Source organism: Oncorhynchus mykiss, chromosome 18 (assembly GCF_013265735.2).
Source record: "Oncorhynchus mykiss isolate Arlee chromosome 18, USDA_OmykA_1.1, whole genome shotgun sequence".
In the NCBI taxonomy this organism is placed as follows: Eukaryota; Metazoa; Chordata; class Actinopteri; order Salmoniformes; family Salmonidae; genus Oncorhynchus; species Oncorhynchus mykiss.
Window position 1 is genome coordinate 12138215 of NC_048582.1, and position 14827 is coordinate 12153041.

Below are 14827 nucleotides of genomic sequence, written 5' to 3' on the forward strand. Positions count from 1 at the left end.
CGACAGAGGAACCTGCGCAGGGCATTGATGCAGGAATCAGTATACAGGTAACTAGCAAATTCTAAGTGGACAACTCGACTCACAAGGCAAGTAAAGATCACACCATACCGCTTCACATGAACGCGGCCTCGCTTCACCTCTATGGGGCCGAAGTAATCTATGCCAACATGGGTGAAAGCCGGCAAATCAGGTGACACCCGATCTTGTGGAAGGTCGGCCATCTTCTGTTCTCTAGCTCTAGCTTGTACCCGCCTGCAGAAGACACAGCTCTTAGGATCTTCCATGCTAAGGCCTTGGCACATGGCATCTATATCGCTGGCGAAGACTGAAAAGCATGTGTCCTCTCCCAGAGTGGCCAACCTGCTCATGGATGTGGAGTAAGATCAGTCTGAAGATGTGGAAGTCTTTGGGCAGGATCATAGGATTCTTTAGTTCTATAGGCATAGCAGCTTTGCTTAACCTTCCTCCCACTCTCAGAATGCCATTGTCAACAATTGGATAAAGCTTACAGATTGAGCCGCTTCCCTTGGCACACTGTCTTCCTTTCACAATGAGTGCAATTTGTTTAAAGTGCTGTCTTTGCTCAAATCGAATGATTACCCTTTCTTCTTCATCTAGGTCATCCACAGAGAGACTTTATTTTCCAAACGTTAATTTGAAAATGTCAATTTGTTCCTTCAATGAATTTGTTCAACTCTGATCTGATTCTGGATCCGTTTATGTGAGAACTTTCCTTTTCTGGCTTAACTGTAGAACTCTCTTCAGTTTCAGCATCCAGGAAACTGCTTTCTTCAAGCTGTTCCATGTTGAATAGTACTTAATCAGTTTGCTGGTTGGACTCTTTTCTTCCACACTTGTACTGTTTACGATTACGTCTTTTCTCTCCTCTGGATCATCCGGAGGGATGGAGCCAAGCTCCTCAGGGACTTTCGGCAAGTGTGTTTCTGCTTTCTCCAGGTATTCTGGTCCTTTGAGCCATCTCTTTGAGTTCAGGAAAGTTTCAACATGTAACGCTCTTGAGGCATCATAGGCTGGGTTGGGTTTGGAGATCAAATACCTCCACTGTTTTGCTTTCGATATGTCACGGATCACAGCAACCCTATTAGCCACAAAGGTATGGAATCTCTTGGTATCGTTGCGGATGTATTTTAGCACGGACTGTCTTTCTGTCCAGGAAGTTTCTGTCCAGGAAGTTGACTCCTAGAGTTCAATCTGGAGCTCCAACTTTAACATCCTGTCCACTCGCACCGCCAATGTTGCTACAGCAACTTCCAGTCTGGGGATCGTCATCTGATTGAGTGGAATCACTCTTGATTTCCCCAGCATGAATGCGATGTGGACCTTTTCCATACCGTTTGTGAACCTAAGGTAACTTGCCGTGCCATAACCTTGTTCACTTGCATCACCGAAGTGATGCAGCTGTTCTCAGGCATCATGCACCAGTCAATCTGGAATCTGGACAGCTGGTCCACCTCTGAGAGCCATCTCCTCCATGAAATAAAGTGTTCTTCGGGGATGACTTCGTCCCATCCACACTTTAGCTTGCAGAACTCTTGAAGAATCTGCTTTCCCTTTAAGATAAACGGGGTGAGGAAACGTATTGGAGGGTAAACAGAGCTGATGGTTGAGAGATACCTCTTCTCGTCAGGGGTCTGTTCTCGACGATGACTCGGAAGGTAAACTCATCACTTTCATTGTTCCATTGGATTCCAAGTGCTTTTTCAACAGGCAGCTTCTCTCTGTCCAGGTGCAGATCTTTTATCTGCTTGGCTTTGTGTTCCTCACGGCTGTTGCTGACCCACTTGGTCAACTTGAACCTACCCTGAACGCACACATCTTTTTTGTGAGCGCTATGGCTTGTTCTTCTGTGGCCACTAGATTTAAGGCAGTCATCAACATAGAAGTTGGACTTGACCTTTTCATTCACCTCTTTATCGTACTTCTCACAGTTGTCTTCCTCTGTCTTTCACAGTGCAATTTGGAGAGGACATAACACCGAAGAGATGTCTTTCTGTACTTCTCCAATCTTTTGTTAGTGACACCATCTGGCCACCATAGGAATCGCAGGAAGTGAGCGATTCTTCTCCCCTCCTCTGAGGCAGTGCAGTACAGAGAGCCAAAACAGGACCAGAGGGGTGTCTCCCCAAAACAATAGACCAGTCTCATGACCTCATCCCTGTAGCAGTAGCTGTGTGTGCGCATATGTGCGCACGCGTGTGTGTGTATATGTGTTATGAGGGTGAGAGAGAGGGTGTTTCCCTCACACAGTGTTTAAAGTCATTCTGAATCTTTTGGGGAACGGTTCACCAGTGATATCTTGGTATGTATGCATTTCTACACATCTTGAATGTTTCATTTAGATTGTGTGTTTAGTATTAATATACATATATATTATTCTACACTTTATTATGACCATGTTGTTATGATATGGTCATTTAGCAAACGCTCTTAGCCAGGACGACTGACGGAACCGTCAACACAGATAGTAAGACCTTCAGTATGTCGTCAATGCAGGAATCAAACCCACAACCTTGCTGTTACAGCACCATGCCTCTAGACTGACCCACTGACCAGAGCAGGTGTTTTACCATCTGATGTATTAGATTGTATGTAGCCTATGTAAGTGTGTGTGTGTATGTGGTCACAACCAAACTGTTCAGAGCTGAGTGTATTTTCACCATCAGTACTACTCTACTGGGAGTTCTTTACCCCGTTTGTACTGTTCACTTTCACAATATCTGTCACTGGTGCTCTCGCTCTCTTTCCCTCCCTCAGTCTCTCTCTTTCCTCCCATTCTCTCTCTCTCTCTCTCTATGTCTCTCTCTCTATGTCTCTCTCTCTGTTGGGAAAGCTGTGTCCGTATGGCAGGATTCCCAAAACATCTGTGAATGATTTGGATGGGGAACACCCCAACAGTCCCCATGGTGTGTGTGTGTGTGTGTGTGTGTGTGTGTGTGTGTGTGTGTGTGTGTGTGTGTGTGTGTGTGTGTGTGTGTGTGTGTGTGTGTGTGTGTGTGTGTGTGTGTGTGTGTGTGTGTGTGTGTGTGTGTGTGTGTGTGTGTGTGTGTGTGTGTGTGTGTGTGTGTGTGTGCGTGCGTGGTGTGTGTGTGTGTGTGTTCGATAACAGATAGCTCCTGGAAGGACAGCCGTGATTTACATATTCACATATTTATCCAATCAGCATGTTTCCTTTCCTTTCTCCCCTCCTCTCTCTCACTGTCTCTCTCCTCCTCCCTGTTTCTCCCCTCCTCTCTCTCTTATACCCTATCCAGTCCCCCCCCCCCCCCTCTCTCTCTCTCTCTCTCTCTCTCTCTCTTTCCCTGTCTCCCCCACTCTCTTATACCCTCTCCATCTCTCCCCTCTTCTCTTTCTCATATCCTATCATGTCTCTCCCCTCCCTCTCTCTCTCTCTCTCTCTCCCCTCCTCTCTCTCTCTCTCTCCCTTGTTGTGAGTGTTTTTCCTTCTTCTGTCTGTACCATAAGGATCAGGTCATGCTCTAGTCAGGTGTTTCAAAACACCTAGGGCTGGAATCACTCACTGGAAACCCAGTGTTTCAGGGCTATTGAACCTTATTCAATCAAACTGGCAACCCAGAGTTTCAGGGTTATTGAACCCTATTCAATCAGAACTGGCAACCCGAGGTTTAAGGGTTATTGACCCTATTCAATCAAAACTGGCAACCCAGAGTTTCAGGGCTATTGAACCAATTCAATCAGAACTGGTTTATGGGGGTAAGACAAGGGGGGTCAAGAGAGGTCATTTGGGAGGATTTACGTGTGAGACTATGTGGTATAGTGTGCCTGTCTATGCTCTGCCCTGCCTTGCATACCAGTGTCAACGTTAAGACCACAACTTCTACATCCCTCAGTCTTTCCTGTCGTTCATAGACTGTTACTTATACTCTATACTTTCACTTCTCTCTCGAAGCTTTAGCTCATACTTTAAAATTACCACATTTTCTTTCTTTATTAAATGAGTGGGGACTAACCGCTAGACAACCTGAGGCCACTCATTTGACACAATGTTAACGCACCCTCTCTCTCTTTCTTTCTCTCTGTCCTCTCTCCCCTCTCTATCACTCTCTTTCTATCTCTCTCCCTCTCTCTTTCTTTCTCTCTGTCCTCTCTCCCCTCTCTCTCACTCTCTTTCTATCTCTATCTCTCTCCCTCTCTCTCTTTCTCTTTCTCTGCCATCTCTCCCCCTCCTCTCTAGCTGTCCGGTGGCTGTGAGTTGACTGTGGTCCTGTTGGACTTCTCGGCGGGCGGGGCTGAGGAGCTGAGTGTTCGTTGCGGTCAGACCGTGGAGCTAGTGGAGCGGTCCAGTGAGCGATCTGGCTGGTGTCTGGTCAGGACCACAGACCACACCCCCCCACAGGAGGGCCTGGTACCCATGACTGCCCTCTGCCTTTCACACTCCCACAGCGCTGACATGGACGGCTTGATGCCTGCCACCACCGCTGGGAAAGGTGAGACTGACGGAGTTCTGGGGTGGAATGCGTGGGAACGTATGGGGAGCTCCATTAGGAAAATCATTTGTTGTTTTAGCTGAATTCTTAGTGGTTTTACCTTGGTGAGTTCTGCAGAGGTACTTTCTCACTCTTGGAGGCTCAGAAACACAACTCCATCTCTGGTTGTTATGGTGACCTGTGTCAGTCCAGTCTGGCGGCCTTCAAATATAGGAAGTGGTATTATTGTTCTTGGGTCACTTCCTTTCTGCTGCTGTTAATTTCCTGTTTAATCTAGAGGACATTTCAACATCCCACTCAATAACCTTCTCAACTGCCAAAATGCTGACGTGCATGACTCTAAACTTTCATTAAAATACTCCATGAACATTTACATTTGATATACGTAGCAAGTCAGGGCCCAGATTCACAAAACCTTCTTAAGAAGACATTTCTTCTTAACTGCCATTTATTCCTTAACGATAGACTTAAGAAGAAAGTTAAGCAAACTTGCTGTTCCTCAAAAAGGTCATTGGAAATGTTCTTGCGCAATTTCTTATGTTTCTCCTGAAGTAAAAAGTTAAGAAGAAATTTGATTCTTGAAAATAAAGTTATTGTAAATGTTGTTCATTCCAAGACAGCTAAACCCTTTGTCTTCAACTCAGGGCAGTGAGAGAAAAAGCTCATGAAAGCAAAGGAACATGTTTAATTCACTCACAAACCTCATCTGAAAGTTTCAGTATTGATTATTTTAAACCCAAGAACATGTTTTAGAACAGTAATCTCAGTAAGAAATATGCTAACATGACTGCTACTGCTAGACATATAGCTAGCTAAGATGGTTGCCTAGCAACAAACATCTTATTAAGAAGATTTGTAAGAAGATATTTAAGAAGTTCGTAAGAAAATCATTAAGATATTGTTGAGGAATTGCAAATCTTATGAAGTTTTTTTTTTTTCTTAAGAAGCTTCTTAAGTTTTTGCGTAAGGAGTGTTTTGTGACTCCAGACAAAGAGAGAGGGAAGGCAGGCAACAAGAGAATTGAAGAAAAGAGCAGAAACAGAAAGGAACTTTAGATGATGGTAATTCAGTCTGACGGGCGTTCACCCAAACAAACAGTCTTCAATCTTTAATATTTTCCCTCTGCATTATAAATACAGTTTAGTGTAGTCCCTGAAACTCACTTATGGGACTCCCTCTGTGTGTGTGTGTGTGTGTGTGTGTGTGTGTGTGTGTGTGTGTGTGTGTGTGTGTGTGTGTGTGTGTGTGTGTGTGTGTGTGTGTGTGTGTGTGTGTGTGTGTGTGTGTGTGTGTGTGTGTGTGTGTATGTATATATATATATATATATATATATATATATATATATATATATATATAGAAACTTACCAGCTGGGTAACTATCGTACCAGTTTTAATCTCCAGTTTGTTGTGGCAGGTCAGAATAAAGAATTCCTGCCTGACCTGAGAACACACACACAAGGGTAAAGGTAAAGCCACAGGTGGCGTTCAGAGGTTTATACATTGACCTGACTGTCAAACATTGACGCTAAAGTTAAAACCCAACACACACATCCTGTGTGTGTGTACGTGTGTACGGCATGGGAAACAATACTACTAGAAGCACAGCAGGTGAAAACTGCAGTGTCCTACTTTAGAGTGTAACACACATTAACTACATGATCACACAGACACACATTCACACACAATGTCTCTCAATCATTTCACTTAATTCGCTAGTTATCTAACTTAATCCCGCCTCTTTCCTTAGAACTGTTCAGCTCTAACTCCGCCTTTTTAAACAGTTTAGATCTCAGAGTTGAGTTGAGTTTCAGTCTGGAGTTAGGAGAGGAACCTCTATCCCTCCTCTCTGTCTGTCTCTCTGTCTGGGTAATGTGGTAGGGGGGAGGCATGCGCAGGGGGAGAGGCTGTTGCTCTTGCTCCAGGGTTTGGGGTTGGATCCTGGGAGAGATTGATGAGACAGGTGAGTGACTGTGTGTGTGTGTGTGTGTGTGTGTGTGTGTGTGTGTGTGTGTGTGTGTGTGTGTGTGTGTGTGGTAGTATAGCTGTAGTTGTTGTAGTTGTTAGATAGAGTGGGAGATAGAAAGACAGAGAGAGGTAGAGAGAGGTAGAGAGAGAGAGAGAAAGACAGACAGAGAGGAAGGGAGAGAGGTAGAGAGAGAGAGGTAGAGATAGAAAGAGACAGAGAGGGAGGGAGAGAGAGAGAGAGAGAGAGAGAGGTAGAGATAGAAAGACAGACAGAGAGGGAGGGAGAGAGGTAGAGAGAGAGAGGTAGAGATAGAAAGACAGACAGAGAGAGAGAGAGGTAGAGATAGAAAGACAGACAGAGAGAGAGAGAGGTAGAGATAGAAAGACAGACAGATAGGGAGCGAGAGCGGTAGAGAGAGAGGTAGAGATAGAAAGACAGACAGAGAGGGAGGGAGAGAGGTAGAGAGAGGTAGAGAGAGAGAGAGAGAGAGAGAGGTAGAGAGAGAGGTAGAGATAGAAAGACAGACAGAGAGGGAGGGAGAGAGGTAGAGAGAGAGGTAGAGAGAGGTAGAGATAGAAAGACAGACAGAGAGCGAGGGAGAGAGGTAGAGAGAGAGGTAGAGAGAGAGAGGGATTGTAGGAGCAACATGGACACATAAGCTGATGTTTTGCCAGGCTAGGAGAATGTATTAATAATTATGATCTTCTAACATATCCCATTTACAACACACATACACACACATATTTGGTGGCCATACCTGAAATTCCTTCACTCCATCTCTCTGCCTCTGTCTGTGTCCATGTCTGTTTGGCTACTAGAATAGTTATTCAGGTTATACTAGTTAGTCCGGTTTTGCTCACTCATTTCTGCTGAAATTGCTCCAGATACGTTCACCCACCCACCCGGAAACACACACACACTTATCCTTGGGCTTTGTGTGTTTGTTGTTTCTGTGTGTGCGGTTGGGTCAGTCATACAGAAACCAAGAGTTCCTGTGGTCTGGGTTTTGTTGTCTCAGAGGAAGTTTACCTGAGAAAGGGAACTGCCATCCCCCCAAAGCCTGCACTTTCCTCCCTCTCTCCTTTCCTCCTCCCTCCTTCTCTTTCACTCTCTCTCCCACCTTTTCTCCCTCTTGCAGTTTTTGACAACCCAGCATGCTGTACTTCCCTCACTACCTCTCTCTCTCTCCCTCCACCCTCCCTTCTTCCCACCATTTCTCTTCCCTCCTACAGTCCTATCGAACAACAACACACTTACAATACTTTGAGAGATATTCCTTTCAAAACCTATATCTTTAGGAGGGGGTTGGGGGTACACTACATTCCAAAATCGTGGGCATTAATATGGAGTTGGTCCCCAGTTTGCTGCTATACCAGCCTCCACTCTTCTGGGAAGGCTTTCCACTAGATGTTAGAACATTGCTGCGGGGACTTGCTTCCATTCAGCCACAAGCGCATTAGTGAGGTCGGGCACTGATGTTGGGTGATTAGGCCTGGCTTGCAGTCGGCGTTCCAATTCATCCCAAAGGTGTTCGATGGGGTTGAGGTCAGGGCTCTGTACAGGCCAGTCAAATTCTTCCACATGGATCTCGACAAACCATTTCTGTATGGACATCGCTTTGTGCACGGGGGCATTGTTAAGCTGAAACAGGAAAGCGCCGTCCCCAAACTGTTGCCACAAAGTTGGAAGCAAAGAGTCATCTAGAATGTCATTATATGCTGTAGCGTTATTTCCCTTCACTGGAACTAAGGCGCCTAACCCAAACCATTCCTCCTCCACCAAACTTTACAGTTGGCAATATGCATTCGGGCTGCATTCGTTCTCCTGGCATCCGCCAAACCCAGATTCATCTTTCAGACTGCCAGATGGTGAAGCGTGATTCATCACTCTAGAGAACACGTTTCCACTGCTCCAGAGTCCAATGGCGTCGAGCTTTACACCATTCCAGACAACGCTTTGCGCAGGCCATGTAAACCCCTTTCATAAAGCCACCGACGAACAGTTCTTGAGCTGACGTTGCTTCCAGAGGCAGTTTGGAACTCGGTAGTGAGTGTTGCGACCGAGGACAGACGATTTATACGCGCTACGCGCTTCACCACTTGGCAGTCCCGTTCTGTGAGTTTGTGTGGCCTAGCACTTCGCTGCTGAGCCATTGTTGCTACTAGACATTTCCACTTCACAATAACTTGTTGGATAGGTGGCATCCTATGACTGTGCCACGTTGACAGTCATTGAGCTCTTCATTAAGGCCATTCTACTGCCGATGTTTGTCTATGTAGATTGCATGGCTGTGTGTTCAATTTTATACACCCGTCAGCAACTGGTGTGGCTGAAATAGCCAAATCCACTCATTTAAACTAAAGTTTGTATATACATTTTTTCAGAAAGTATTCAGACCCCTTCACTTTTTCCACATTTTGTTACGTTACAGCCTTATTCTAAAATGAATTAAATAGTTTTTCCACCTAATCAATCTACACACAATACCCCATAATGACAAAGCAAAAACAGGTTTGTAGAATTTTTAAAATGTATAATATATATTTTTTTGAAATATCAAATTTCCATAAGTATTAAGACCCAGGACTGTTCTACTCAGTACTTTGTTGAAGCACCTTTGGCAGCGATTACAGCCTTGAGTCTTCTTGGGTATAACGCATTCTTCTCTGCAGATCCTCTCAAGCTCTGTCAGGTTGGATGGGGAGCGTCCACAGCAATGTTCAGGTCTCTACAGAGATGTTCGATTGGGTTCAAGTTCAGGCTCTGGCTGGGCCACTCAATAACATTCAGAGACTTGGTCCCGAAGCCACTCCTGCGTTGTCTTGGCTGTGTACTTAGGGTCATTGTCCTGTTGGAAGGTGAACCTTCGCCCCAGTCTGAGGTCCTGAGCACTTTGGAGCAGGTTTTTATCAAGGACCTCTCTAATACTTTGCTCCGTTCATCTTTCCCGATCCTGACTAGTCTCCTAGTCCCTGATGCTGAAAAACATCCCCACAGCATGACGCTGCCACCACATGCCAAGTGATGAGTGGTGCCTGGTTTCCTCCAGATGTGACACTTGGCATTCAGGCCAAATCTTGGTTTCATCACACCAGAGAATCTGTTTCTCAAGGTCTGAGGGTCCTTTAGGTGCCTTTTGGTAAACTCCAAGTGGGTTGTCAGGTGCATTTTACTGAGGAGTGTTTTCCATCTGGCCACTCTACCATAAAGGCCTGATTGGTGGAGTGCTGCAGAGATGGTTGTCCTTCTGGAAGGTTCTCCCATCTCCACAGAGGAACTCTGGAGCTCTGTCAGAGAGACCATCGGGTTCTTGGTCACCTCCGTGACCGAGGCCCTTCTACCCTGATCGCTCAGTTTGGCCGGGCGGCCAGCTCTAGGAAGCGTCTTGGCTGTTCTAAACTTCTACCATTTAATAATGAAATTTAGATTTAAACCCATCTGTCAAGATGGCCTGAGTTCTGTCGCTAAGATAATTCTGAAACCATAGACAGGCTGTATATCCCAGGCCTATTCTTGATAACTTCAGCAAAACAGAATGATCAACAGTGTCAAACCCCTTTGACGGGTCAATAAAGAAGGACGCACAGATCTTTTTAGCATCCAATGACAAGATCATTAACAACTAGCGTGGCTGCTGTGGTAGTACTATCCCCAGGCCTAAACCCCGATTGGTTTATATTAAGAATACAATTATCAGATTAAAAGGAACAAAGTTGTGCATTAACCAAGGATTCAAGAATCTTAGCTAAACAATGTAGTCTTGAAATGGGGCCCTAGTTGTCCAGATCCTTTGTATCCTCACCCTTATGGGGCGAGAGAAGAGGTGTAAGGGAGTGTGTAACCGGTGGCAGGGAAGTCAGACGCAAGAGGGCAAAACTGGGTAATCAACGGAGCAGTTTTATTCATAAAAGCACCGGAAACCAGGACAACAAACAAATGGGTACAAAACCCGTTGCGCACCAGAGAAAACGTGCACATGTACTTACAATAAACAATCCCACACAAAGACATGGGGGGAATAGAGGGTTAAATATACAACAAGTAATTGAGGGAATTGAAACCAGGTGTGAGCAAAAACAAGACTGTCACGTTCTGACCTTAGTTCCTTTGTTTTGTCTTTGTTTTAGTATGGTCATGGCTTGGGTTGGGGTGGGCAGTCTATGTTCCTTTTTCTATAATTTGGGATTCTGTGTTTGGCCTGGTATGGTTCTCAATCAGAGGCAGCTGTTTATCGGTGTCCCTGATTGAGAACCATACTTAGGTAGCCTGGTTTCACTTTTGAGTTGTGGGTGATTGTTTCCTGTGTCTGTGTGTTCCACACGGAACTGTTTTGGTTTGTTATTTCACTTTGTTATTTTTGTATTTTGTCGTGTTCAGTTTGTTCTATTAAATATGGACATTTACCACGCTGCGCCTGGTCCTCCTCTTCTCCTTCATACGACGACCGTTACAAAGACAAAACACATGGAAAATGAAAAATGAAACGTGGATCGATGATGGCTAGAAGACCGGCGACGTGGAGCGCCGCCCGAACAAGAAGAGGACCCGACTTCGGCTGATGTCGTGACAAGAGGAGACACAACCCTTCAGTGATTTAACAGCTTTCCAAAATGTAGCTGGGTTCCCTGTACATTCAGATAGTGTATCAACATAATAATCTGATTTAGCTTTTTAACTAGTTTTACACACAGATTTCTCAATCGCCTGAAAGACTGCCAGTCTGGGCCCCGAGTCTGTGAATCTAGCTTTGGCTCAGGCAGCACCTCTGTTGTGTATGACTTCAGATAGCTCTGGACTGAACCAAGGGCAAGACCTATTTTTAATTCTCCGTTTTTTAAAGGGGGCATGTTGATCTACAATACAGTTGAAACATTTGAGAAGTGGTTCAGAGCCAACTCTGGGTCAGGTGTAGATGCAACATGTTCATTGAAATGTTTAAAATCCCTCTTGTTGATAAAACGAGGTTTGGATCGAGGCATCCGTATATCCTTGACACATACAATGGGACAGTGGTCACTAATATCCAAAGCAAACACTCCACTCCCAGCATATTTCTCTGGAGTATTTGTAAATTTGAGGTCAATCAAAGATGAATTTTTTAAGTTTGGACGTGTAGGCTTTGTAATCAGCTGGGTCAAATTTAGATTAGTACAAAAATCTTGTAAATAGTCAGCCTCCTGCGTTCCCCATGCAAGATTAAAATTTTCAGAAATTAACACCTCTGGGGTTGTAAAAATGGCAAATAAATCAGTGAGTTAATTTAGTACACATTTCTTGGCAGAGGGTGGACGATAGATTCTATAACTGTTATATTTTAGTTTGAACCCAACTGAAGACTTAAAGCCAACAATTCAAATTGTTTAGGATGGGAGGTAGCCTTTAACAGAGACACAGAAATAATATTCTTTGTGTAAATAGCAACATCACCCCCTTTGTCTTTCCTATCAGCGCTAAACACATTGTAACCATCCATAGCAACCTCAGAGTCCAGGTTTTTATCAGTTAAAACCTCTTAGGGATCCCTTAAAGCGCCAATCCCGTTAGTGGGATAGATTTGACAACATCCGGTGTAATTGCAGAGCGCCAAATTCAAACTACAGAAATATAAATATTCAACATTCACGAAAATATAAGTGTAATACATCAAAATAAAGCTTAACTTCTTGTTAATCCAGCTGCTGTGTCAGATTTCTAAAAGGCTTTATGGCGAAAGCACACCATTTGATTATCTGAGAACAGCGCCCCGCATACAAAAACATGAAAATCATTTTTCAACCAGGCAGGTGCGACACAAGTCAGAAATAATTATATAATAAATGCCTTACCTTTGACGATCTTCATCTTTTTGCAATCCCAAATGTCTCAGTGACACAATGAATGGTCGTTTTGTTCGATAAATTCCTTCTTTATATCCCCAAAATGTCAATTTATTTGGTGGGTTTGATTCAGAAATACACCGGTTCCAACTGGCCCAACATGACTACAAAGTATCTAATAAGTTACCTGTAAACTTGGTCCAAACATTTCAAACAACCTCAGGTATCCTAAAATGTAAATAATCGATCAAATTTAAGACGGGATAAACAGTTTCCAATACCGAAGAAAAACAACACAGAGCGCGCTCTTGTTTACGCTCACCAAAATACTAGAGACCTTCTGAGTTACACATGGAATGAATTAGCACTACTTCTTCATTTCTCAAAATAAAAATATCGAACAATTTCTAAAGACTGTTGACATCTAGTGGAAGCCACAGGAACTGCAATCTGGGCCCTAATAAATCAGGTTTCCCATAGAAAAGCATTGGAAAACACAATGACTTCAAAAATGTCCCTGGATGGATTGTGCTCGGGGTTTTGCCTGTCAAATCAGTTATGTTATACTCACAGACATTATTTTAACAGTTTTAGAAACTTTAGAGTGTTTTGTATCCAATACTACCATGCATATGCATATCCTGGGCCTGAGTAACAGGCAGTTTACTTTGGGCACGCTTTTCATCCGGACGTGAAAATACTGCCCCCTATCCCGAAGAAGTTTTAACCAGGTTTCAGATCAAAAATAAAATATCAGGGTCTGCCTGAGAGGCACAGATTATCATTATCAATTTTAGGCTAATAAACTATGAATGTTAAGATGTAAAAATGTCAAACCTTTTCTGCATTTAAAATCACAGTTTCAATAATAGTCAGATTACTTAGAGATTTCAGAACAACAGGAGACTCAAAGATTGAATTATACCTATTAGGAAAATAAAACAAAGTAGGAATAGCAATGACATTTCTCCGGTGAGCACCATTAGGCATGTCACCACTTTCAGATACATGTGGAAGTCTCACAGTGACCAAAAGAGATGGTGAAAACTGACTTACATGTAATGCTAATATTGTCTTCACATCAATTTAGTTCACCAAGAACCTTTCCAATGTTTGATGACAACAGCCAGGAGGGCATGACTTCTGATAAGTCCAATACCCTAGAGCCCACCGTAACCACAGTGAAGCAGAACCCACCTTAGACCCTGGCGATGCCATCACAACGTTGGCCGATACGGAAGGAGCCTCCCACACTCCATGAGAAGATGGTCCCGGGACAACTGGCTCCGGCGCAGTGAAGCTATTCGATGTCGGCAGCCCATTCAGGAATCCCGTCACCGCAGAGGGCTCAGAAAGTGGAGGACGCCGCTTTCGACTTCCGTGATGAACGGCGACGTGTCTCCCTTCTTTTGGGACCTTCAATGCTGCAGAAATGTTTTGGTACCCTTCCCCAGATCTGTGCCTCGACACAATCCCGTCTCGGTGCTCTTTAGACATTTCCTTGCTCTGACATGCACTGTCAACTGTGGGACCTTACATAGATAGGTGTGTGCCATTCCAAATGCTGTCCAATCAATTGAATTTCCCACTTTTGGACTACAATCAGGTTGTAGAAACATGATCAATGGAAACAGGATGCACCTGAGCTCAATTTCAAATCTCATAGCAAAGGGTCTGAATACTTACTGTTTTTATATTTATATAATATTTCTGTTTTTTTTATTTTTAATACATTAGCAAAAATTTCAAAACCCTGTTTTTGCTTTGTCATTATGGGTTATTGTGTGTAGATTGACGAGAGAAAAAATTATGTCATCCTTTTTAGAATAAGGCTGTAAAGTAAGAAAATGTGGAAAAAGTGAAGGGGTCTGAACACTTTCCGAATACACTGTATAGTGTAGGTCTTCTCAAGAATACACTGTATAGTATAGGTCTTCTCAAGAATACACTGTATAGTATAGGTCTTCTCAATAATACACTGTATAGTGTAGGTCTTCTCAAGAATACACTGTATAGTATAGGTCTTCTCAAGAATACACTGTATAGTATAGGTCTTCTCAAGAATACACTGTATAGTATAGGTCTTCTCAAGAATACACTGTATAGTATAGGTCTTCTCAAGAATACACTGTATAGTATAGGTCTTCTCAAGAATACACTGTATAGTATAGGTCTTCTCAAGAATACACTGTATAGTGTAGGTCTTCTCAAGAATGCACTGTATAGTGTAGGTCTTCTCAAGAATACACTGTATAGTGTAGGTCTTCTCAAGAATGCACTGGATAGTGTAGGTCTTCTCAAGAATACACTGTATAGTGTAGGTCTTCTCAAGAACACACTGTATAGTGTAGGTCTTCTCAAGAACACACTGTATAGTGTAGGTCTTCTCAAGAATACACTGTACAGTGTAGGTCTTCTCAAAAATACACTGTATAGTGTAGGTCTTCTCAAGAATTGGAGGCCTGTCATCTTACTGGACAACAATATTCTTTGGAAATGTGAACCAGATTCTGTAATTTCCTCTCTCCCTTCCCCTCACATACCTCCTACCTTCCCTCTCTCTCCCTTCTCTGCCTCCC

General features: G+C 43.6%; 1 protein-coding gene across 1 annotated transcript in view; it reads left to right on the forward strand.

The window, feature by feature from the left end:
- LOC110527243 (kalirin) overlaps positions 1–14827 on the forward strand; it is a 67371-nt gene that overhangs the window by 44313 nt on the left and 8231 nt on the right. The window contains exon 34 of the mRNA XM_036951878.1: positions 4214–4466. Coding sequence (XP_036807773.1) covers positions 4214–4466 — 253 coding nt within the window. The remainder of the gene's footprint in view (positions 1–4213; positions 4467–14827) is intronic.